Source organism: Cervus canadensis, chromosome 11, assembly GCF_019320065.1.
Source record: "Cervus canadensis isolate Bull #8, Minnesota chromosome 11, ASM1932006v1, whole genome shotgun sequence".
Taxonomy (NCBI): Eukaryota; Metazoa; Chordata; class Mammalia; order Artiodactyla; family Cervidae; genus Cervus; species Cervus canadensis.
The window spans coordinates 31,661,912-31,685,789 of NC_057396.1; the positions used below are offsets into that span (position 1 = coordinate 31,661,912).

A 23,878-nucleotide genomic window follows, 5' to 3' on the forward strand; every position below is an offset into this window, starting at 1 on the left:
AAGCCTCTTCTTGGGGGCTGCCAGCACACCATCTGACCCCACCAGACTGGACCCTCACCTGCCATGGTTCAGGGGCCAGAACTGCAGAGCAGGATTCCCAAACAGGTTTCTGGGAAAGAGTGTTTGCTGAAAGAGGAAGGGAACCAGAAGGAAACCCAAGCCTGGGCCACAGCCAGCCACAGCCCCTAGTACTCTGGAATAGCGACAAGAGGCGGTACTGAATAGTGGTTATGGATGGAGCTCTGGGGTCAGGTGGTCCCACAGCCAAATGCTGGTCCACTACTCAGGGTCTACAATGACCTTGGAAAGGTTACTTAACCTCTCTGAGCTGCAACAGCCTCATCTGGGACATTGGTGTGATAATAACGGTACAGCTCCATGGGTGTCCGTATGACAATTGAATGAGACTACATAAATCAAATCCTTAAGGCTCTGATACAAAGTAAGTGCTTTAGTAAATACCGTGCGTGTATGCTAAGTCACTTCAGTTGTGTCCGACTCTGTGCGACGCTATGGACTGTAGCCTGCCAGGCTCCTCTGTGCATGGCATTCTCCAGGCAAGAATACAGGAGTGGATTGCCATTTCCTGCTCTAGGAGATCTTCCCAACCCAGGGATTGAACTCGAGTCTCTTAAATTTCCTGCATTGGTAGGAGAGTTCTTTACCACTAACACCACCTGGGTAGTAAACAGTAGCCATTAGTATGGTGACTCAAGAAAGGGGCTTCTGGAAAATCCTGCCTGGGGGATGAATACAGGATCTGGGCCAAGTCTGGGTTGACTGGCTAAGAGAGGTCTCTACCAGCTGTACTGCACCCTGGGAGGGGAGTGGGGAGGGGAGGAAGGAGGGCAGCTAACTGCTGCCCAGGTGGAATTTAACAGTCTCTTAAAACTGAGAGAGCAAAGAAATACAATGGCCAGGCCCTAGGCCAAGAGACTTGAGGTGGAGTTGGAGCCTCGTTGATGGTCTGTGTGGTCTTAGGCAAGTGTCTTCCCCGCTCTGAGCCTGATTTTCCTCTGCCGGATAAGGGCAGTGGCTAGAGGTGGCCTGGGAGCACCCAACAGTCCTGTGCATGTGAAAGGTGGTCCCTCCCCCCAGTTGGTTCCCTGGCACTAGAACTGGGCATCTAACTGTTCCTGGAGCCTCTTAGGTTCCCCTTTCCCTGGATCCTGCGCCCAGGGTGTGGCCAGGCGGGCCCAGGGCCCATGGGAGGCAGCAGCTTGAGGCCCTGACCTTTTGGTCCAGAGTGAATACATTGGTCATGGGACTGCTCAGAATAGTTATAGCACTATATTCAGCTGTCTTGGGAGGCCCCGAGATCCCTGGTCCAGGCAGTGGGCCCTGGAACGAGCCCCCACCAGCCCCCTTCCCCTGCCTTTGAGACAACATACTTCCCTCTTTGGAGGCTCAGGCCAGTCTCCTCTAAAGCTCTGGCACATTCTAGACTGCCCAGAGTTAGGGAGCACAGACTCCTGCCCCCGGAGTGCCCCAGACTCTCACTGAGGTGTCGTAAGGTGGACAGAGCTCCCAACCCCGGAACCAGGAGTTGGAGACCTGAGTTTCCAAACCACTCCCCTAACTTGTTCACATGTGACCTTGGATAAAGCACGCCTCTCCGGGCCTCGACTTCCTCATCTGTTTCAATAACAGTTCCTATTAAACTGAGTATGTAAGAAGCTTAGATTCTGGAGCGGGAGACAGATTGGAATCAAGCAAGACTGCTAATGAGCATTTTATTACACACTAGATTGCTACTCTGAAGAGAAGGACTCTGGTCCTAGACCCAGCCTGTGGGGTCCAGAAAAGCATTGCCAGGGGACTGAGGTTTGAGGAGGGGTGTCAAGGATAAAAAGGGGCAACTCAGGAGGAAAGAGTACTCCAGAGGGAACAGTACATGCAAAGGCCGTGAGGCAGGGAGACCTGGCACGTGCAAGAAACTGAATTGCGGCCAGGATGAATGAAGCTCATCTGATGTAATAGAGAGAGCCAGGCCAGAGGAGCCTAGAGAGACAGGCAGGGCCCGAGGGGCCACAGAATGGGCTGGGGAAGCACCGAAGGGTTTTAAGCAGGCAAGGCTATGAGCTGACAGATTTGTGAGTTGAAGAGATCTCTGTGACTTACAAGTGGAGGACGACATGGAAGGGCCAGGGGCTGGAGGCAGGACAGGAGTCAGGAAGCTGCAGGAGGGTGGGCCTGAGGGACACAAAGGTGGCTGGTAACCTGGATAGTGGGCATGGAGACAGAGGGCAAAGGGTGGAGTCTAGAGAGAGTCATGGAGTAAAATGCTAATCCAACCAAGAGGAGTTTAATAACAGAAGCCAACATTTATTGAGCACTTACTGCATGCAAGGCCCTGTGACTTGGGGCTTTCCACCAACATGTAGATAACTCAGTTATTCTTTCCATCAACCCTCTGGGACAGGTTCTTTCACTACGCGCCCATTTTAGGGGTGAAGAGGCTGAGAAACTGACTGGAAGACTCTCGGTTTGTGACTTACATTGCTGGTTGGGGAGCTGGAGCAGGAGGGGCTGCAGTACCACTCAAAGACACATGGACACTTGTCAAAGCATCGTGGGAAGGTGAAAATCACCGAATGGGGGACACACCATGGTGAGGAGTGCCTGGGGTGGCCAGAGGGGAACACACCAAGCCCTTCTGCCCTGCTCATGGGTCTTCTTCACGTGTTCCCATGACTCAAAGTGGGGCCCTGACCTGGGGCAGTGCACTCTGAGGTGGGAGCGAGCTGCCCAGGAAGTCCCTATTAGCATCCCTGTCCCCAGTCCCTCCATATGCCAAGCCAAGAGCCCAGTGTCAGCTGGGACCCAAGGGAGGACTGAAGTCTCTGGCTGGGCAATTCATCCCAGCTGCCAGGTGACGATCCTCCCCAGGGAGTTGGGGGAGAGGAGGACCACATCAGGAGGACTACGTCAGGTCCCGAACAGGTGGGGACAAGGAAGGGAGACAGACCTGGCATCAGAGGAGAGCTGGGCAGTGGGGTGGATGGAGGTGGGGCTTCCCAAGCTTGGGGTCACTGGCATTTCATTAGAAAGTCAAGTGACTTTGGGGCACAGATGCTCCGCCCCCCCCCCCCACACACACACAGGACACTCTCTGGCCTGTAGCACAGGGCACACCATTGGTGATGTGTGACCTGACACCAAACAATTATCCTGATGACAACATGAACATCAAAGATAAAAGCCAAGAGCCTCAGACCTGTTCTGGCCCCCAGGGAAAAGAGGAGGGCAGTTTTCAAAGCTGGGCTGCCCCAGGCTGCTCCCACACGACCCTGCCTGCTCCCACACCTCCACAGTTTTGCATGCCAGCACTGCCATCCCCTGCCATCCTTCCATCTAATTCCTACTTGCCCCTCAAAGTCCGTCCCCAAGTTACCTCCTCCGGGATAGTTCTTAGTCTCACAGTCCCGGGAAGCCCCTTCACGGCCCTTACCACAAAGTGTCATCGTCATCTTTTGCTCGTGTGTGTCTGGGGCATGACCCCTCACCCCAGAAGACAAGTTGGGCTCATCCTGCCCCAGCTCACCTCCCTACCCCTCACTCCCTCAGCCTGGGAACCCAGGAACCAGTAGGAGAGAGGGGCCAGCGAACCAGCAGCTCCAGCTAGCACCATCACCTCCAAGGAGCTCAGATGGAGCCTCCCACCCCCCCCAGTTAGCCCCTATCTCCCAGGGCCACCACTAAGGCCTGCAGTGGGGTGGCCTCACTGTTCACCAACAACCAACTGGCCTGGGCTAGAGCAGTATTTCCACTGAGGATGGGAAACAGGGGGCAAAACCACTCACTAAGGTGGCTCAGAAGTCCCAGGAGATGAAGGCAGCAGGCAGCAAGCGGGTCTGAGTTTCACCTCCCTCAAGGCATACACACACAGAGGTAACCAAAAGCCTCTCTCACATACAAGTCCACACAGCCACACTGACACCAGGTTCCCGCACACAGCTCCTGCCTCACACTCGCCTCACATACACACAGGGTCTCTGTCACACATGGAGCTCCCAGCCCACACAGCCTGACACACAGATGGTCTCGTGCATGCAGGCTTACATGCAGAGCTTCCCAGTGTCCCACCCGCCATGCACAGAAATACACTCACCTCAAGTCTCTCACACTCTCCCCAAGAATCCTTCTCTCTCTCTCACATGCACAGAGCATCTCTCTGACACATACAGTCCCCTCTCTCTCTTATATACGCACTCTCTCCCACACAGTCTCACTCTCACACACGAAGTCCATCTCTCAAAACCCACAGAATCTGTCTTTTTCACATTCACACGGGATTACTCTGATACAGAAACACAGAATTTCTCTCACGTAGTCAATCTCAACACACACACCCACCCACCCCCAGAGTCTCACTCACACATGCTTTTATTCTCATGTGGCCTTTCTCTCTCTCTCTCTCACACACACACACACATGAAGAACCTCTCACACCCACACAGAATCTCTCTTACACAGATTCTCACACATACAGCTTGTCTTTCACACACACCTACAATGTCACACACAAGATTCTGGTCTGGAATCCCGAATAAACATTTAAATCCCGGCCTCGAAATCTGAGGCAGCCTGGGGCCCGCGAGGGGGAGGGGTGAACAAAGGTGACGGCGGCGGCGGAGGAGCCGAGATGGAGGAGGGAGAGAGGGCGGGCGGGCAGCCGGCTGGGCTCTGCGCAGATGAGCCGCAGAGAGGCAGCGCAATGCAGCTAGGCCAGCCGGGCGTGCAGCGGGAAGCCTGGGTTCTAATCCAGGCTCTGCCCTCACTTCCTGTGTGCCCTTGGGCAGGCCCCAGTGTCCTCAGCTGTCACCCAAGGGAGCTGGAACAACTCTCTGTGGCCACTGGGGAGAGAATGTCCCACAGACAGGCTGAGGGGGGCACCTTCTAAGCATCCCCCCACCCCCCACCCCCAACCACTGCTCAACTTTTCCCTCAGAGTCTGCTCTTCAGTGGACACTGGAGAGAACCAGGACTTTTCTGTAAGATTCTGTAAGATTCATGACCCTCTTTAGCCAACTCATGTATCTGCATGGGGGAATGGCCAGTGGGAGGAGATGGACAGGGCAGGGGGCTAGAATATGTCCCACGTGACCCCTGCCTATCCTGAAATTTCAGGGGCTAGGGTCAGAGCCCTAAAGCTGACCCCAGGAGTGGGGTGGGGGGACGCAGCCTCTTGCTAGGGCGCCAGGAGGTGGAGAGGACCATATGGAAGTTGGGCCTACTCTTTGCTTCTGGGGCCAAGGGGATGGTGGGGTGGTAGTAAGATGCTTCCCAAGGTCAAATGCAGGCTAATGGGCAGCTGCTTTAACCTAGGACTCTGCTCCTTCTGCCCCCTGCCCCCATATGCACCAGTTCAACCTCCCAGTCCCCTTTCTCCTGCCCCTCCTCACAGCTCAGCTACAGCCTCCAGTTACATAATCCCCTGGCTATGGTGGCCTCTGTCAGGAGAGGGGAGCGGGGAGACCTCTGAGGATCCCAGTCTCCTCTGGAGATGGCAGGGAGCTGGTGGCCAGCTGAGTGGAGGACAGGGTCCCAGGAGACTTGGGTCCCAGTACACCATGGCCTCTAACTCGCTGGGTGACCTTGGGCAGGCTTTTCAAAACAGAGGGTTTAACTCTGTCTCTATTACTGCACCTCCACACACCCCCTGCCCGCCCCAAACGCTGATCTAGGATTTAATATATAAGACCTGTTGCCCTCTCCCTCAGATGCTAAAACACTGAGTATTTTATTTCAGTAACACATCCATCAGGCCTGTGCCTAAACGCAGCCTTTTCCTGCTGTGGACGCTTCAGTGCCCCTGGGTCCCTTCTCCCCACTGGTCAGCCGAGCAGGCACTCCTGCTCCCTCCCCTGCCCGAACCTCCCTCCCTGGGCTCCGGACGGCAGGAGGGAAGGGGTGTGGAGCAGTAAAGGAGATGGGGCACTGCAGGTAATGTCTTGCCTGGGAGAGGATTAGGGGATGGCTCACACTTGGGGGAGGGACTCTGCTTTAAATTCCCAGCTCTGACCCTTCCCCTCTGTTCAGGTATCTGAGGGCAGAACCTAGCAAAGGCAAGAGGGGTTTCTTCCAGGGTAGGTAGCTGCTACCCCGTTTCCCTTTAGGGCTCAGTTAAGCAGCAAAGACCTTTAGAATTCACCAGATCCCCTCTCTCACTTTACATTTGAGGGAACTGATCGGAGGAGCCATATGATGGGCCAAGGTGGGCAGCAGGGTGCCCTTTCTCCCTGGCAACAAGCTTCTGTCATTAAAGGGGAGTGGCTGATGAAGACACACCTCCTTCTCACAGGCCTATAGACCCCCTTTCTGTCCCAACAGGTCCTAGAGGAAGCACAGGCAGAAGCCCAGAGGTCCCCTTCAGCCCTCTCTCCTTTTGACAAGGAAGAAAGGCAGGCTCTGTTTCCAGGAACAGGTCTCAGAGGGATCACACCCTCCCCCCCTCCCCCACCACATCTATCAGTTAATTAGCCATAAAGACTGCCCCTTTAAAAAAAAAAAAAAGACTGCCCCTTGACCATCTCCCTGGGATGGTCCTGAGGCTGCTCCCCAGGGTGGGGTGGTCCATCTCAGGCAGCAGATCAGGTCTCAAGCCCTCTTCTGTGGGCCCTGGCTGGTCCCACATGCCCCTTAACCTGGGAGAGAGGAAGGACTCCTGCTTCCCTCCCCACACCAAAATCTAAAGGACAGTTCAGAGCTTCACCCTGCACACCTGCAGAGATGGCAGTGTGCATGCACAGGCACGCCTGCACACTCATACACACATGCTCACTCATTCTCACCACACACCTTACCCACCCAAATATACACTTACACAAATATGCGCACACTATCAACTCACGCACACAAACACACCCATTCACACTCACTTATACAGACTAAATTCAGAAATACACAGACCTTTACATATGTACAAAGCTAGCCACCCTTGAGGAGAGTCACTGTCTCTGACACAGGCGCACAAACACCCTCCTTTCTGCTTTGACTCCCCGGGCACCAGTTTTCGGATCCAACCCTGCCCGCTGCCTTCCCCGCCCCACTCTTCTCATGAGTAAGTTGTCACTTACCCTCGCGTAGCGGGATGAGTAGGGGTCCTCGAAGAGGGCCCAGATGCGCGGCTGCCAGCGGCGCCAGAAGCCGCCAGGCCGTCCGTCTGGGGAGTCGCTGAGCGCCAGGCGCTTGGTCATCTCCAACTCGTCCTCGCCGTCGCCTGAGTCGCCGGGGCCGTCGGCGTCCGCGTCGTCCGCGCTGTTGTCCAGGGGCGCGCCGCCGAAGCTGTCCAGCGCCTCCTCGGCGTCGCGGTGTTGGCGGTAAGTCATCCAGCAGCAGGGCTCCACGTCGGTCTCGTCGATGCCCCAGAAGGCCAGCTCCTCCTCGTAGAGTGGCCCGCACACGTCGGCCGGGCAGTGCAGCTTGCCCGTGCGGTAGTAGTTCAGGATGTGCGCGAAGACGCCGGGGTGGCGGTCGAAAAAGAACTCGTCTGCGCGCGGGTCATAGTCGAAGTGGCTGTGGGCGTCGGGCTCCGCCAGCCAGGCGAGCCGCGTGCCGGGCAGCGTGCGCAGCGTCGAGCGGTACGTCTGGTGGCGCGTGCCGCCCACGTTGATCACGATGCGCTCGCTTTCGTCCCCTTGGCCCATCGCGGCGCCTCCTTAGGCATGGCGCGGCCCAGGGACACCCATGGGAGCGGCCGCCAGGGGGAGTTGGCGCCGGGGAGGGGGGCGCGCGGCCTCCTCCCCCCTCCCCCCAGCCGTCGGGGGGACAGAGGACCGCGGTTCCGGCTACTCCGAGAGCAACCTAAGCCCTTCAGGGCGCTTTCTGTCGGGTGCTGGTCCAAGGGAGTGTGCGCGGGATCCCCAGGGTCTCCGGGAGCCAGATGTGGGAGGGAGCTAGTCCGGCTGCGGAGGAGGCAGAGGAGGAAAGAAGGGATGGAGGGAGAGAGGGAAGGGGTGGGTGGGGGGGCAGGCGGCGCTCAGCGGCGAGCCCCGGGAGGAGGGCAAAGAGGGTGGGGGGGCCGGGCTCCCGTCCCCATCTCAGCGGGAAGATAGAGAAATCGACACAAAGCTATCGGGGGGAAGGTCAGCTGCTTCCAGGGCCGGACATAGATCAGCTCCTGGAAGGGGGAGGGGAAAGGACGAGAGGAAGCCGGGAAACTCGCGCTCTGCTGTGAGGTGGTCGTCGCAGCGCGCTCTCGGCGCGGGGGAGATGGATGCCCGCTGCCTTCCTCCCTGCGTGGCCCGGCTGCAGCTCGGGGCGCAGGGCGGACTCCGGCCCCCTCCCTCTCCTTGCCTGGCTGCCTGCTCCCCCCGGCGGCAGGCGCGCCTGTCCGCTCGCCCGCCCTCCTCGCTCCTTCTCCCCGCCTCTCGGAGGAGATGGCGGGCCCCCTGGGCAGGGGCACCAGGGGTGCTGTTCGGTGCTGCTGCCGCGGAGCGCTGCGCTCCGTGCGCTCCGGCTGGATCTGGGGCTCTCCTCTGGATTGCGCTCCGACTCGGGCTCCGGCTCCGGCTCCGGCGGCGGTGCTGAAGGGACAGCTCCCGGACTGTTGGCGGAGCTGCGCGGGGCCGGGCTAGGGGTCTCCCGACTGGGCTCCGTCTGCGGGGCCGGCGGGCACTGATTCCGGTGCCTCTGCGCCCTGCGCTCTGCGCCCTGCTTCGGGCAGGCGGTTGGCGCTGTCGACCGAGGCGAGGGGGCTGCGGCGGTCGGGCCGGGGAGGCGAGGGTGGCGGGTCTGGGCGCGGCGAGGCAAGGCTGGTGAGGCCGGGGAGGCGAGGCGCGGAGCGGCCGCCGCCGCCGCCCGCGACGCTGCTGCTGCCGGGGCTGCTGCTGGGCTTAGCTGGCTCGCTTGCTCGCTCGCGCGGTCCGCGTCCAGCCCGCCGCTCTCCGGACACGGGCACACGGCGCGCGCAGCCGCACTCGCCCCCGGAGGGAGGCGCCGCGCTGGGTCCTAAAAAGCCCTGATTCCGCGCCCCTCTCCCAGCCCGGAGCCGAGCCCAGCCTCCTTCAACCCCGGCGCTGGGGGCGCCAGCCGGGCACCCATCCTGCGGCTCCCGGGGAGGGGGGCGGAGAGGAACCCGCCAACGCTCCGCCCTGGGGAGCGCCACTCAGTGGGTGGGGGATCTGGCAGACGTCTCGACCCGCGCCCCTGGGTCAGACTGAGGTGAGAAGGCGGTTTGGTACCCGCCTTTATCTTTCCCAACTAGGGACTGTCTGATTCCCTAGTGAAATGAGACACCCTTGACCGCTATCAGAGACACCTCGATCCGGATGGCTCCAAGCAATTCTTTAATATCGACCTTTCCAGGGAACCTGGAGTCCCCATGTCGCTTTCATAGGTACCCTATTGCATGGATTCCAAAATAACACTTTCTGCGCTCCCCTATGCACTACACACACCTCCACTAGGTTGTGTTGTCCTCTAAGCCATCTACTAACAACCTGATAATCCTGGACCCCTATTAGCCCCTTTCGACCCTTTTCTGACCCTGGGCCCTTCTTAACTCCAGGCTGACCCTAGTCTCCCACGAGTGCCTCATGCTGTGCATATTGATCCCAGCTCACTGATCCTCCCACACTAGCCCAGGATCCTTAGTGGGGATTCTGTTCTTAGAGGTGAGAAGAAGCAACTCCTTCTAGTGGTCCTGAACATTGACAGGCCGCCTTTCTCGCTGGGTTTCAGCTGCACTGGAGGGGACGCTGATGCGATATCTGGGAGCTATATAGGAGCAGCTCCCCTGCGGTGATTCTGGGTTTCACCGTTGATGCTGGGGTGGGAGCTGCAGTTTGGGCCCCGAAGCCTTCTCAGCCCATGTTTGCTGGCAGACCCTCAGTTTACTCAATGAAGCCATCACCCCTTCATGCCTCACTTGTTCCAGGCTTGGTCCCAGGCAGAGAGGCACAAGCCACTCCAGGGGCTCCAGGCTGTCAGGGAAGTGGGCAGGTGGGCCAGGACAGGGCTGGGGAGGTCAGGCCCAACTCCAGGGGTGGCTGCGTTGGGAAAGAGACTTATTGATCCAGCCCAGCCCAATCGAACACAAGGCTGCCTGGGCAGAGGACGATTTAATTAAGAAGACACGAGGCTCTTACTTACCTGTCGGCACTTGCTCACTGTGCAGACAGCTGTCCCTCTACACTGACCCACAGACCTGGTTGTGGACCTGGGGACGAAGCTGTGCTGCAGGCATCTCTGTCCTCACATGCCAGGGGAATCCCAGCCCAGCTCCAGCGAAAGCTGTGTGTGCTGGGGCAAAGGTCTGGAGGAACGGAGAGGGTTGGAGAGGAGCAAGGGGCAGAGCAAGGGATGCAGGGTCATGGAAGGACAACTGAGAGACAGAGAGAGAGGCAGAGTTATGGCAGAAACAAGGGCAGAGATGGGCAGAGGCTCAGAGAGAGCTGGAGTCCAGGGCCAGGATGGCACTTCCTCCCTCCAGAGATTGATTTGTATTCTTCTTCTAAAGGGAAGATGTTTCCCCTTCAATACAAAGACTTCCGAGTAATACGAAAGTGAGAATGCTTTTCAGTGTCCTCCTCTCCTGATCAATGTGAATCCCACCCCCTACCCAAGAGGAGGCGGGACCTGGTGCAGCCCAGGTTGGCCCAAATTCAGATTCCCAGGACATAGTTCTCTCAGAAAGTTCTGCCTCAATCCAAGGAGGTGATAAAATGGAGAAACAGAGTCCCCAGAAGGAACAGAAAAAGATGGATACAGAGTGATTCTGCCAACCAGGCGGCACAGGACTCCACCTCTTCCCTCTCCTGCAGGACCACATGCATCAGAGTGTGGCTCCTTAGCCTTCACTGTAGCTTACTTCACGTCCTCAGAAAAAGAACTCTCAGCTCCACCAGGGCTCCTTCTTGCTTGCCTCTCTCCACAGTGCACAGAGCCACAGTCGCTGCTCGTTAAGGGCTGGATGATTTGAGAAAGGCCAGGAGAGGGGCTGGGATCCTAGAATCCTCGTGTGAGAGGCCATAGGAGTCTGGAGCCCTAAACCAGGGCTGAGTCAAGGGGAAACCCACCCAGGTTTTCTTGGGAAGTCAGTGCAGACTCCACCTCAGGCTTCTACCCCATGGTGAACCATAATGGGCAACTAAAGCACGCCCCAGGGGGTGGGCAGAAGCAGAGGGAAAGGCAGAGAGAGGCAAAGGGTGCTTAGAAGAGGGAAGCTGGAAGAAACCCTGGTCAGGCCTGGCTCTATAGGGCTAGAAAAAAGAGGCAGGACAGGGCTGGAGGGAGGGGGAGTGTGAAAGTGTATCCATTGCGCCTAAAATCCCCTACAAGGTAAGCAGAGCTGGCTCAGAGAGAGGAGCCTCCCAGGTGGGAGAGAGTAGCTGCCCATGAGGTGCCCCATGCTGTCCCACCTTCATCCTTGATGGCACTCCGCGGCCCCAAAGGATTCCCCCCTTCTCTATCCTAAGCAGGGACATAAAAGTTCCTTCTCTCACTTCCTCTTCACACTGTGAGAAGGCTGGCATTTGCATAAAGCCCTGAAAAACCAAGAGGGCATCATGGGGGAGGGGGGAAGGGAAATAACTCCAGAGAAATGGGGGTTGGGAGGGGGAACCACTGAACAGAGCCTTAGCCTCTTACCCACAAGACTAACCACAGACCCTCCGCCCAGATGAGAACCCCACCACTTTTTGAGCTGTCCCTCTTACTCATAGACATTTGCTCCCTCCCTTGCAGAGGAATCACTGGTGCTATGCAGAGTGTCTTTGGTATCAGTGGCTGATACTAAAAAGTATACAGGCAGGGCTCGGGGTACAGTGAACTAACAGTGGGGTGATGTTACTCAGTGGTCAAGAGCATAAACTTTGGAGCCAAATTACCTGCGTTCAAATCCTAGCTCCGCCATTGACTAGCTATGACCTCGGGCAAATTACTCAACTTCTCTGTGTCAGTTTCTTTATTGATGAATAACAATAAGCCCTATATCATAACACCTCAGCTCTGTCATTTCTCTTGTTGAGGCTGGAGGAGGGGGTTGATGGGAGTGATGAAGAATGAGCTAAGGCAGGATATGGGCTAGAAAGAGGTGAAGGGAGTCCTGAAGCCAAGTTTGGCCTGTGTTCTCACACCTGGCACTTGCAGGCCTTAGATCTGGTCCTGCTAGGCTCTGGAACTGGCCCAAGTCCACCCCCCCCGGCAGGCCTTGATACAGGTTGGCCCATCCCACAAGCTCTCTCCCAGGCCAAGAGCCTTCACATTCCTGGTGGGTTGGGATGCCATCTTGTGGCAAAATCTGAAAACTACCCTAACCAGGGCACAGAGCAGGCTTTGAGGAGATAAGCCTGTATCTCTTCTGCAGATCAGAACTCCTCCCCTCAATGGACAGGGGAGGGTGAAACTAGAGGTGCCATAGTTGGAAACTGGTGACGGTGGCTGTCAGATCTGTAGCTTGAGAACTGAACCTGGTGCCTAAGCTGGGAATGGGGTGGGGTGTACGGTTGCTTTTTACCTGTGATCCCTGGGCGAGTGGATCTCAGATCTCTTAGTCCAGCCAAAGTCTAGAAAAGGGCCAAGGTAAAGAATCTTCCAAGGAAGTGCTAGAGTGGGGTTTGTCAATCTCTGCACTACTGACATTTTGGATCAAATTATCCTTTGTCATGGGGCTCTTCTAGGAGATTTAGTAGCATTCCTGGCCTCTATCCACTAGATGTCAGTAGAAAGTGAAAGTCACTCAGTAGTGTCCTACTCTTTGCGACCCCATAGACTATACAGTCCATGGAATTCTCCAAGCCAGAATACTGGAGTGGGTAGCCTTACCCTTCTCCAGCGGATCTTCCCAACCCAGAAATCAAGCCAGGGTCTCCTGCATTGCAGTTGGATTCTTTCCAAGTTGAACTACCAGGGAGGCCTGAAGTTTAGACATTTGGTGGGGGTTGGGGGTGAGGGTGGGGAGTGGGGGTGGGGTCACATTAAAAAAAAAGGAACAGAAAGTTGTGTACAAAAGTGAATATTTATTGAGACTTAGAAAAGAAATCAGGACCAAATGTAAAATTTAGAAAGCCAACAAATACTAAAAACGTTTTTAAAAATCCAGAAGAATAATAGCTTAATATTGTTATTAACTTTCTAACACACCTACATAATACTTTTAAATATGCTGTATTTACTTGGAAGCATTCATAATGCCAACGAAAACAGTTGCAACTTTTTTTGCAATTACCAAATCATGTTCAGTTAACAAAACCACATTTGTTGTGTTAAAGCTTCATCAAATATGGCTGAAAATGAAAAAAAAATCATCATCCTACCTTATAACTATTTTTTTCTGTGCATCAACATGAATCTGCTTTAAATTTACATGCCACTTTATAGCCTCCCATAGTGTATTGGGCAAGGTTTGTGGCTACTGAAAATACCACCAGGACTGGGTTATTCAGACACATTCATGAAATGGATGGGACCCAGAGTAGCCAAGATAATCTTGAAGAAGAACAAAGTTGGAGAACTCACACTTCCTCATTTCAAAACTTACTATGAAGCTACAGTAATCAGACTGTGTGGTATTGGCATAAGGGTATATACACAGATCAATGGAATAGAATTGAGAGCCCAGAAATAAGCCCATACATTTTATAGTCATTTAATTTTTGCCAACGGTGCCAAGACAATTCAATGGAAGAAATAAGAGTCTTTTCAATGAATAGCACTGGAACAATTGGCTACCCACATGCAAAAGAATGAAGTTGGATTCCCTCTTCAGATCATCTAGAAAAATCAACTAAAACTAAACAAATACCTAAAATGTGAGAGCTAAAACTATAAAATTCTTCCTTGGATTAGGTCATGGTTTCTTAGATATGATGCCTCAAATACAAGCAGTGAAAGGAAAATATAGATAAATTGGACTCCAAAACCAAAAAGACTTTTGTGCTTCAAAGAACAATATTAACAAATTGAAAAGACAATCCATAAAATGAGAGAAAATATTTTTAGACTATACATCTGATAAGGGTCTAGTTATAAAAACCCTCATAACTCAATAATAAAAAGACAAATGACCTCATTTTAAAATGGACATAAGATTTGAATAGACATTTCTCCAAAGAAGATATACAAATAGCCAAGAAGAACATAAAAAATGCTAACTTCGTTAGTCATTAAGGAAATGCAAATCAAACCACAATGAGATACAGTTCACACCCACTTGGACGACTAGAATAAAAAGACCGTAACAGTGCTTATTGAGGAAGCAGAGAAATTGGAACACTCATACATTGCTGATGGGAATGTAAAATGGTGTAGCTGCTTTGGGGAAGACTTTGATAGTTTCTCAAAAATTTAAACATAGAGTTATGATATACCCAATAATTTCACTTTTAAGTATACACCCAAGAGAATTAAAACCATATGTTTACACAATAAGTGGTACGTGACTGTTTGTAGCAGCATTATTCATAAGAGCTAAAAAAATGAAGACAAGCCAAATATCTATCACTTGATGAATGGATAAACAAAATATGATGTATTCACACAGTAGAATATTATTCAGCTATAAAAAGGAATGAAGTACTTTTAAGCTGCTACACTATGGATGAACCTTGAAAACATGCTAAGTGAAGGAAGCCATACATAAAAGGCCACCTAGTGTGTGGTTCCATTCATATAAAATGTCCAGAATAGGCAAATCCATAAGGACAGAAAATACCTGAGTGGTTGCCTCGGGCTGGGGCGAGGAGAGAGAGTGGGGAGTGACTGCTAAGGGGTATGGGTTTCTTTGGGGAGTAATATTTTGGAATTTGATAATGATGATGGTTGCACAAAGCTGTGGCTATAGAACAAACCATTGAATTCAGCACTTCACCAATGTGAATTTTGTGATATGTAAATTGTATCCCATTTTTTTTTTATTGTGAAAAGTAAAGGAAGGATCAGTAAACCAGGAGGCTATAGATAGTTTGCTTATGCTAAGAAGAATCTGTCATGGTGCCAGCTCCCTTATCTGTAGAGGACCTATTTTGTTATCTTTTTCTTGAGCCTCTTTTTCTTTTTTGGGGGGGGGATGTGGTGGTGGGGGGTGTTATCTTTTTCTTTCTCTGAAATGCTTTAAGTTAGTTTCAGAACTGGAACATACCTTTTAAATTCACTAATTCATTACACAGAGAGAGAGCCCAAGTCCAAAAGGGTGAAGCCACATTCCCAAGGTCTCAGAGCTGGTCAGGGGCACAGCCAGGCCGACATCCTGGAAAACATGTGGCCATTGACATCAGCTGGGACTTGCTCTTTGCTTCTACCGGGAAAGTTCTTTATGAATTAATACCCACAATTAAATGTTATCTGGAAAAAAAAGTTAACTATACAAAAGTGACGCTGTATGGAATAAAAACAAACACTACACAGCCTCACATCGTCCCCCTTAATACTAGTGAGCTGTGTGCCAAGGATTTAAGCGTTTTATAGGAGAGAAAAAACTTGAGTTAGAACCAATTTACTTTTTTCCATCATTATCACCATCACCATTTTGGTCTTTCTCTTCCTTCTCATCTCCTCATCCTTTCTGCCTTCCTCTTCTGGATTTTTTTTTTTTTTTTTTTTTGCCTTTTTCAGTCTTGCCCACCCCTTTCCATCCACATTAGGCTGTATATTATTTAATTGCCTCTTCATGTGGTTCTATAATATCATTTTCTATACAGATAATTGAGAGCTTATTCAATCTCTCCCTCAACACAGTTGATCAAAACTTGTTTTGATATCATTGATAATTTAGGAAAATTTCTTTCAGGCTTACCACTCTATTGGAAACATCTATTGAAAAGTGTATCTAAAACATACTTTTAAAATTGTCAAATTTGGCAGAAGCTCCATCAAATTTCTCTCATCTATGGACTATAGGAGTTCAAGGTATTTTGAGTTTTCAGTGATTAATTATAAATGCTTTTAAATTGGTAATGTTCATTTAAAACTTTGTTGATGCTAAGGTCTTGTTATAATGGCATATTATGAATTTTATTCTATCTTTGTTGATGTCACTATTTTGTGTTAGACCAGCAAAAAACTTAAATTGTTTTCCAATATGTTCATATAATTCACTCTTCTTTGTTGATTAGATTACCAAACAATGCAAGAGTCTTATCAATAATTCTGTTCAAAAGTTATCTCTTTTAATAAATTGCTTTTTGTTGTTGTTTACTTGCTAAATCATGTTTGACTCTTTTTGTAACCCTGTGGACTATCACCTGCCAGGTTCCTCTGTCCATGGGATTTCCCAGGCAAGAACACGGGAGTGGGTTGCCATTTCCTTCTCCAGGGTATCCTCCTGACCCAGAGATGGAACTTGCATATTCTGCATTGGCAGGTGAGTTCTTTACCACTGAACCACCAAGGAAACCTGCCAGTACATTTTTCATACTGGTATTATTTTACATAATTAAGAATTAAGCGAATGCTAGTCAGAGACAATTCCATTTATAATTTGTCCTAGGATACTACATCAAAAATATTTTAAATATATATATATATAATATATATATATATATGGTGAGTCATGGCTCCGAATAACACTTTAGAGAATAATGTTTACAGCACTGCCTGTATCACTCTATCTCCACAGGAAAATAATCATTTTCTCTTTATGCTAAAGATAATGAAATTTAATGCTACAGGAGTAGCATCCTTTTTAAAAATAATTTTTAACAATGGAATTTCAATTTATCATCATTCCTCTAATGAAGATAGAATAAAATCATACCTTTAAGCATACTAACAAAGAACCTGAAAGCAAAAATTTGTATTTAATCATTATTCAATAGATTATAGATATATTTCAAATTTTAAGGAATTAAATTACACTAACAAAATATACAGTATTTTCACATGTAAAAGGGCTTATTAATTCTAAAAGAGTTCTCAGATGGACTTTGATAAGAAAGACAGGTTTAAATATGAAGAATGCAGCCTGTTCAAAATTAAGAAAAATGCCTTGAACTTACGAGGGCAACAGCTACATTTGGTATGATCTAAATATATGTTGGGGATACAATTGTCTTCTCAATGTCAGAATCACTATAACTTATTTCATTGTTCATCGTTATTGCTTCTGTTTTATATTTCATTTACTTAAAATATATTCCATTAAACCCAAATAAGATGTATACCTCTTGAGAGGACCTCAACATGCCCATAAATGCCACCTAACATGAGGGGGGAAGTCAGAATAGAAACAATGGTCATAACTAGTTTCCTAAAATATTTTACTTTGAAATATGTGAAGAAAAAAAAAAGAAAAACAACTAAACCATGTGAACCTATTTCTAGGGCTTTTCATGCCAGGGACAGGACCTAAAGCTTAAATGTCCTTAGCTTCCAGGTACACCAGCTTTGACAGTATGTTCTGAGGACTTGTGTGCTGTTGCGTGAGCACACGTGTGTAGAGACACACACATGTCTCTATGGAGAGCATGGCCCAGTGTCTCCTCAGATCCAGCCCAGGTGAAAATGGCCCCAAGAACAGGGATGTTTTATCTACACTGCAAATGGGGTTCAACTAGATGTCCCCCACCTCTGGCTCTGCCCAGGGAACTGAGATGAAGAACAGGTCAGGAGGGGACCTCAAACCCCATCATCCATGGGGTGATTCAGTCTCTAGCTGAAAGTGTTAGTCACTCAGTCATGTCTGACTTTGCAACCCCATGGACTGTAGCCTGCCAGGCTCCTCAGTGCATGGGATTTTCCAAGCAAGAATACTGCAGTGGATTGCCATGGGCCCCTCCAGTAGATCTTCCCAGTCTGGGGATTGAACCCAGGTCTTCTGCATTGGCAGGCGGATTCTTTACCGTCTGAGCCACTCTGGTGGCTGCTATCTAGCTACTCCCCTGCATCCTGACACACTCTCTTCCTCTCTCCTTACTTCCTCCACAGAGGCTCAAGGGCCAGGCCGCTAAGCATGCAGTCTTTGGAACCTCTCTGCCTGGGTTCAAATCCTGCCTCATGATTTAAGCTGATCTAGTTGAAGTTTTTTTCTGGGAATTTTCAACCTGGAGTTAAATGGTGAGGTAACTCTCTTGAGTCGCTGCAGAAAACCAATATGGACCAGGAGAGAGAGAAGGCAAGAAGGGAGCGTGTCAAAGAGCAAGAGGGGCTCCGGTCCCAGCTCTCAAGGCCCACGGGTGCTGTGGTGCTTGCAGCCCTGCTCCCTTATGTGAATGGCCCTTTGTCCTTCCAACACATCCCCTGCAGGGTTTAACCTTGTTTGAATTGGGTTTCTGTCACTTGTAACCGAAGTGTCCTTGACTAAGTGTGCCCCCATGCCTGCTGCTTCTTCTCCAGAGGTCTCTATCTCTGTAACAGCACCAGCTTCCACCCTGAAGCAAACCAGAGCCCAGAGTCACCCTTGGCTCCTCCTTTTCTCTCCTACCTCGGGGCCTCCAGACACAAGGCTCTGTGAAGAGTTCAGTGTACCTGGCCGCAGAGGTGAGTGAGGACTGAAGTCCTGCCTGCTCTCTGTCCCTAGCCATGAACCCTGGTGCAGGACAGTGTCCTCGGGAAAGAAGAGACCCCCTTTTCAAATTGCACACTAGCTCTCTATAGGCTATAGTAACCCTATAGGCTACTGGAGCCGTTGTGTATATACAGGAGCTCATAGCCCTCTAGGCTACTGGTTCCTTAGTGCAGAAGCTCCGCCTCCTCCTCCATTTGCCGGACTACTCTCTCATACCCCATCATCATCTCTCACTGCAGCCTCCCTTTACTCCTTATGGTATACCACCATTTCTAAAATCACTTGAGTCTCTGTCTAGCCGCTGTTTCCCTCTTTAAGCTGTGTGAAGGTAGGAACTCTGCCCTCAAGTTTCTCCGTTGTCCTGTCAACACCTACATTTTATCTGGCATCACTGTCTCTATTCCTGTGCTTTCTCTCCCATCCCCAGTCACTATCCCAGTTCAGGCCACACCATGTCTCCTCTGAGCAACCCTGGTGGCCTCCTGACAAGTCTCAAGTCTTGTTCCCTCCTATCCATTCTTCCAGCTCAGACTGGTCTGTCTAAAATACAGATTTCTTTGTATCCTTCCCCTGGTTAGATTCCTTTATGGCTCCCTATGGCCTTCAGGATAAAGCCTAATTGAGGTCCATTGTGACCCCGCCTCTGCCTTTTCCCCATCACACCTCTGGCCCCTTGTGCATAGTTTACTTTTTGTCACCTCTGGGTCTTTGGCCTTTGCTATAACCTCAGCTTGGAGCATCCTTCTTTGGCTCCTCTTTCCTGGCCAACTCCTTCAAGATTCTTCTTAGGGTCTGCTTGCTGTCCGTACCTTCTGTTCCTACTGCATTCCTCTCCACATACATCCCCATTCTAGCACTTAATTCATCACCATGTAACCAGCAGCTAAAAGATCCAGCCTCCCAAAATGTCTGCGTGCATCCCAAGGTCAGAACTGTGTCCATGAGTCTCTGTCTTCACCCAGCCTGGGATCTGGCATCTTTTGAATGAATGAATCCATGAATGAGCCCCAAGAGGTCTCAAGGGACTGTAAAGAACCCCAAGGCAAATCTGGGGTCGCAGCCAGATGAAAAGTGGAGAATCATTAGTAGCAGTGAAGAGCCCTGGGTGACCCCCCAGGGGCCCTGCACTGGGGAGAGCTGAGGCTCTCCTAGAGCAGAGAGCAGAACCCTAGCTGTTCCTTCTGCCATATGTCTTGCCTGCATTCCCCAGGCGCTCTCCACACCTGCCCTTCCTGGGTGAGAAGAGCCCTTGAAAGTGGGCCTGTAAGGTTTTCAGGGGAAAAAAACATTTGTAGGAGTGGGATTATAGGAGACATTGAGGTCCTGGTGACGAGTGTATGTGAATTGGGGGTTGGGGTTGGGCTGAACTTTTGCCAAGCCATCCATCCGGGGTGTGCTCCCAGAGGTACCTCTATGTGTGTGCGTTCCCTGTGTATGTGTGTACCCTGAGTATGTTTGTGTGTCCCCTGTGTGTGTGTGTGTGAGGGGAGGTCTGTGTCATTGTGCATGTGTCGTCTTCTTTTGTTTCTCAAGACACAGTTCAAGTGGCACCTCCTCCAGGAAGCACTCCCCAGCACCCTGACTAAATCAGTAGCCCCTTCTCAGCTCTCAGGGTGTTTATAGCTTGAAACCAGCACTGATGCCACCTGAGGCGATGCAGGTTTGCACACTCCCCTCTCCCTGCAGTCTTTAGACTCGTGTCTTCTTATGAGATCCCACGGAGCCAAGATGCTGTAAGTGCCGGGCTACTTACAGTAGATGTGTCTGTGCCTGCCTGGCCTTCCATGCCGCCCCTTCGTGATTACACCTATCACCGAGAGCCTGGAAGTACCCCTTCACACTCATTTCATTTTTCCTCATAATGCTGTAAGCACCTTATTTATCATACCTATGAGGATTTCGAGTGGCATCTGGGGGACATAATTTTCCAGGGATTCTTCTGGACACCATACCTGGCTTCAGTCTTTGCGTCTGGAGGGGCGTGATTCTCAACCGTATGCACTTTACAATCAACTGAGTAGTTTTGAAAAGTACCAGTACCTGGCTGGGGGTATCTGGGGGGCAGATACTTTAAATCAGAATCTCATGGACCTTTTATTAACTACTCAGATCGCCCTAATATCCATCCTGACATGAGAACTACTGATCTGTGTGCTGTGACGTGCTGTTACGGTCAGAAGAACCTCCTCTCATAATGGAAACACACACCGCTCCCTCCCACAGGCCCCAAGCTTCCCCCTTACAGTCCGTTTGCCGCCTACAGGGGTCGCTGCGGTACAGCTGGCCCAGTTTGCGGATTTCCCTCGCTGTCAAAATCCAGTCCCCAACCCTAGCGAAAGCCGGAGCCACCGCGGTATAAATTAACGTCTTTATTTCGAACACCTGAGCGAGCGCCCGCGGCTCGCCTGCCTGCCGTATAAACATACAAAGTCCCTGTCGCACTGCACACCATGCCTCAGAGATAAATACAGCCCGAGGGGCTCCTGCTCTGGCAAAGCAACTCTTATTTACAGGAATAGATTACAAAAGTATTACAAAAAGTGGTCCTGAACCGGGGGTGGGGGGTGGGGGTTGGGAGTGGTTACCGTTACACTTGTTACACTTGGGAAGGGAGCGGCGGGAAACAGCTGAAGTCCCCAGGGGGCTCCCGAAAGGAGGGGCACGCCCTTTTAAGCGGTCGGGGGTCTTGGGGGCGGGGCTTAGGCCTGCGTGGGTCCCACCCCCCATGGGGGAGGGGGCGAGAAAGAGGAAGGGCCCGGCTCCTCAAGGGTCAGCTCCGGCCCACGGAGTAACATCAAACGGCCACCACAGCGGGTCTCAGGGAAGAGCGCTGAGTGGGGGTAGTGGGGGGGGGGGGGATGGGGAAGGACCTTGTCCTTGCCCTGGCATGCGGGAGGCGGAAACACAACAGTTCCCCTGCCTCTCCTGCCTCGGGAGGGTCGCTTTTAAAGCGCTGTTGGGAGGAGGGGGGTTGGCACTTAAGCGCAATCTTTTGGGCGCGAGGGACCCTAGGGGCACCATCCCTCGGGCCCATGGGCAGCGGCGCCCCCTCGATGCGGCCGCCCAACCACTCAGAGCACCTGGTAAATCGGGTTGGGGTTCGCGCCCGCGAGGCCCTGAGGGGCGGTGTCGGGGGAAGGGGCCGGGGTGCCGCGCTCCACCTCGCTCCCGGCGGCCGCCTCCTGCGGGCCGGGAGACGACTCCGGCGGCGCGTCGGCCAGCAGAAGCGCGGGCGCGGCGGGGCTCTCGGTGGAGATGCGCTCCACGATGCTGGACAGGCAGTCGAGGCTCGACACCGCAGCGCTCTTCCCGGGCCGGGGTTCTGCGCGGGGAGGGGTAGGTTAGTATGCAGGGGTGCACAAGTCTCCCACCTCCGAGCTCAGTGCTTTGGGGCAGACGGGGAAACTAAGGGCCGGCCAGAATTCGTGAGGATCCCATGGAATTTCAGGATGAAAAAGGAGGGAACTACATGCTTAGTATTTCATTCCCGGTACTATCGCCCAGGATGGGGGCAAGGAGGTCCTAGATAAAGAGAAGCCAGCTTAGCTCCAAAGGGCATGTGGGAAGGAGGCGCGAATACGCACCGTTGGGCGCCTCGCTGTAGTACGTGCGGTCGTAGCAGTTCCGCCGCCCGGCACCACTCGGGGGGCCGCTGTAGTCCATCTGCAAACGGAAAGGGCGACCGAGTCAGGCCTGGGAACTGCGCGGGGCGGGAGCTCCACTCCCTGCAGCCGCCCCCTCCCCGACTCCCCATCTCCTCAAATCTCAGCCACAGGAGTTCCGGGCCCGGATCTGTCTGGGTTGGGGAGCAAGAGTGGGCAGGAGCTGTCTGCAGCATGGGCCAACGAGAGGCCAGACAGTCACCCAGGAGCACAAATCTGCATTTCGGCAATAGGGTTAAGAGGAGAAAAAGCAGATCTTCGTGTCGGCGCAGCAGTGTTCTAACAGTGCCCCCAGTCGGGTGGATCGTATCCTTCCTGTGCATCACCAGAGCCCTTGGCCACCCCAGTGACAGCTGCCTGGGGCACCGGGGGTCCACTCCCTGGAAGGTTCCCCGCCCAACCCTCCCACCAGAGGGCCAGCTCCTCGCCCTCTGGTAAATACATTCCTGATATACCAAGAGCTGCCCTCACTTCTCTAGCCCAGGGTCCTGGCCTTACCATGCCGTCGGAACAGTTGGAGCGCGGACTGGACGCGTCCGAGTCGCCGCTGTAGTGCTCGCCGCCGCGGCCGGGAGGTAATGGGCCAGGCGCGTAAAAGGCAGCGGCAGCGCCAGGGGGCGCGGCTTCCTGGTCGCGAAGCAGCGCCTGCAGGCCTTCGATATAACGGATGGCGTTGCGCAGGATCTCCACCTTGGGCAGCCGCTGGTTTGGGTTGCTAGACGTGCAGCGTTTGAGCGTCTCGAAGGCCTCGTTGACTTTGCTCAGGCGGCGCCGCTCGCGCATGGTAGCAGCCTTGCGGCGGTCGGCGTTAGTCGTCTTGCGTTTGCACGCCTTGCAGGCCCACAGTAGACAGCGGCCCGCCTGATGATGCCCGCTGGGCGCGCGCACATGCTCGTCCTCGCGCGCGCCCGGGGCCGGGTGCGCGGCTGCTGGGAAGTGCGAGTGTTCTTCAGGCTTCAGGAGCGCGCCCACGTGCACGAGGCGCGGATCCAGGTCCTCGAAGAAGCGCAGGTCCGGGGAGTCGAAACACGGGTCATCATAGAAGTCGTCCGCTGTTGCAAAGTTGCAGAGAGAGCCGTCGGGGCCCGTCAAGTCTACGTCGCGGAGCGGCGGCGACAGCAGCTCCATATCCCAGCGCGGGGCGGCGCGGTCCTGGCTTTGCCCAGCCTCAGCGGCAGCGGCAAGGGTTGCCAGAAACTTGCTGCGGTTCTGGAGCCCCGGCAGTGAGATAGCAAAGCACTGAGGGTCTGAATGTATAACCAGCTGTTCCCCACCCTCCCCGGTCCTGTCCCGCCTGAGGGACGGACGGCGAGGAGAGCCGCGGCAGCGCCCTGGGGCCTCCCCACCCCTACCTTCGCACCAGGCTCCCAGGGCTATTTATCCCGTAGTAGCCTAAGGGCCCCCGAGCCCGAGCTAGCGGCTAGGGGCGGGGGCGCCCGAGGCCAATAGGAACAGAGCGGGGAGGAGCTTGGGATCCCCAGGGTGGCAGCAGGGGCCCGAGACTGGCCAGCCCCCTACCCCTTGACACCCGCGCGCGAGCGCTCGGGCCCCTCCCCAGGCGGGGAGGACAGCAGAGGCTGGCAGCCCTACGCAACTGCACTTGGCTCCCGGGCACAGTCTTTCCAAATTTCTCCAGCACTGGACTCCTCGTGTTTCCGCGGGAAACGCTGGCAACGCGCGCTTACCTTCGGGCTGACTTTGGGGTCCCCTCAGTCCACTGATTTGTGGGGATCCAGAGCAGGATAGGGGTAGAAATCAAATCGGGAGAGAT

General features: G+C 52.9%; 2 protein-coding genes across 2 annotated transcripts in view; both read right to left on the reverse strand.

The window, feature by feature from the left end:
- Nucleotides 1-7,656, reverse strand: part of KCNC1 (potassium voltage-gated channel subfamily C member 1) — a 44,629-nt gene extending 36,973 nt beyond the window's left edge. Inside the window, exon 1 of the mRNA XM_043482457.1 lies at nt 7,080-7,656. Within this exon, the coding sequence (XP_043338392.1) occupies nt 7,080-7,649 (570 nt within the window). The 5' untranslated portion in view covers nt 7,650-7,656. The remainder of the gene's footprint in view (nt 1-7,079) is intronic.
- A 13,142-nt stretch (nt 7,657-20,798) lies between these two features.
- On the reverse strand, nt 20,799-23,484 carry MYOD1 (myogenic differentiation 1). The gene is made up of 3 exons (XM_043482699.1): nt 22,606-23,484; nt 22,030-22,108; nt 20,799-21,767 (listed from the first exon to the last, which is right to left on the reverse strand). Exons 1-3 carry the CDS (start codon nt 23,233-23,235, stop codon nt 21,517-21,519), a joined length of 960 nt encoding a protein of 319 aa, XP_043338634.1. The 5' UTR covers nt 23,236-23,484; the 3' UTR covers nt 20,799-21,516.
- Nucleotides 23,485-23,878: the final 394 nt, after the last annotated feature.

Bases quoted from the DNA above. Each gene is read 5' to 3' on its own strand.
- MYOD1 (XM_043482699.1), bottom strand. From the start codon at position 23,235: ATGGAGCTGCTGTCGCCGCCGCTCCGCGACGTAGACTTGACGGGCCCC. The intron at 22,109-22,605 runs GTAAGGCCAGGA...TTCCGTTTGCAG, and splicing joins CCAACTGTTCCGACGGCATG to ATGGACTACAGCGGCCCCCC. The intron at 21,768-22,029 runs GTGCGTATTCGC...CTCCCCGCGCAG, and splicing joins CTACAGCGAGGCGCCCAACG to AACCCCGGCCCGGGAAGAGC.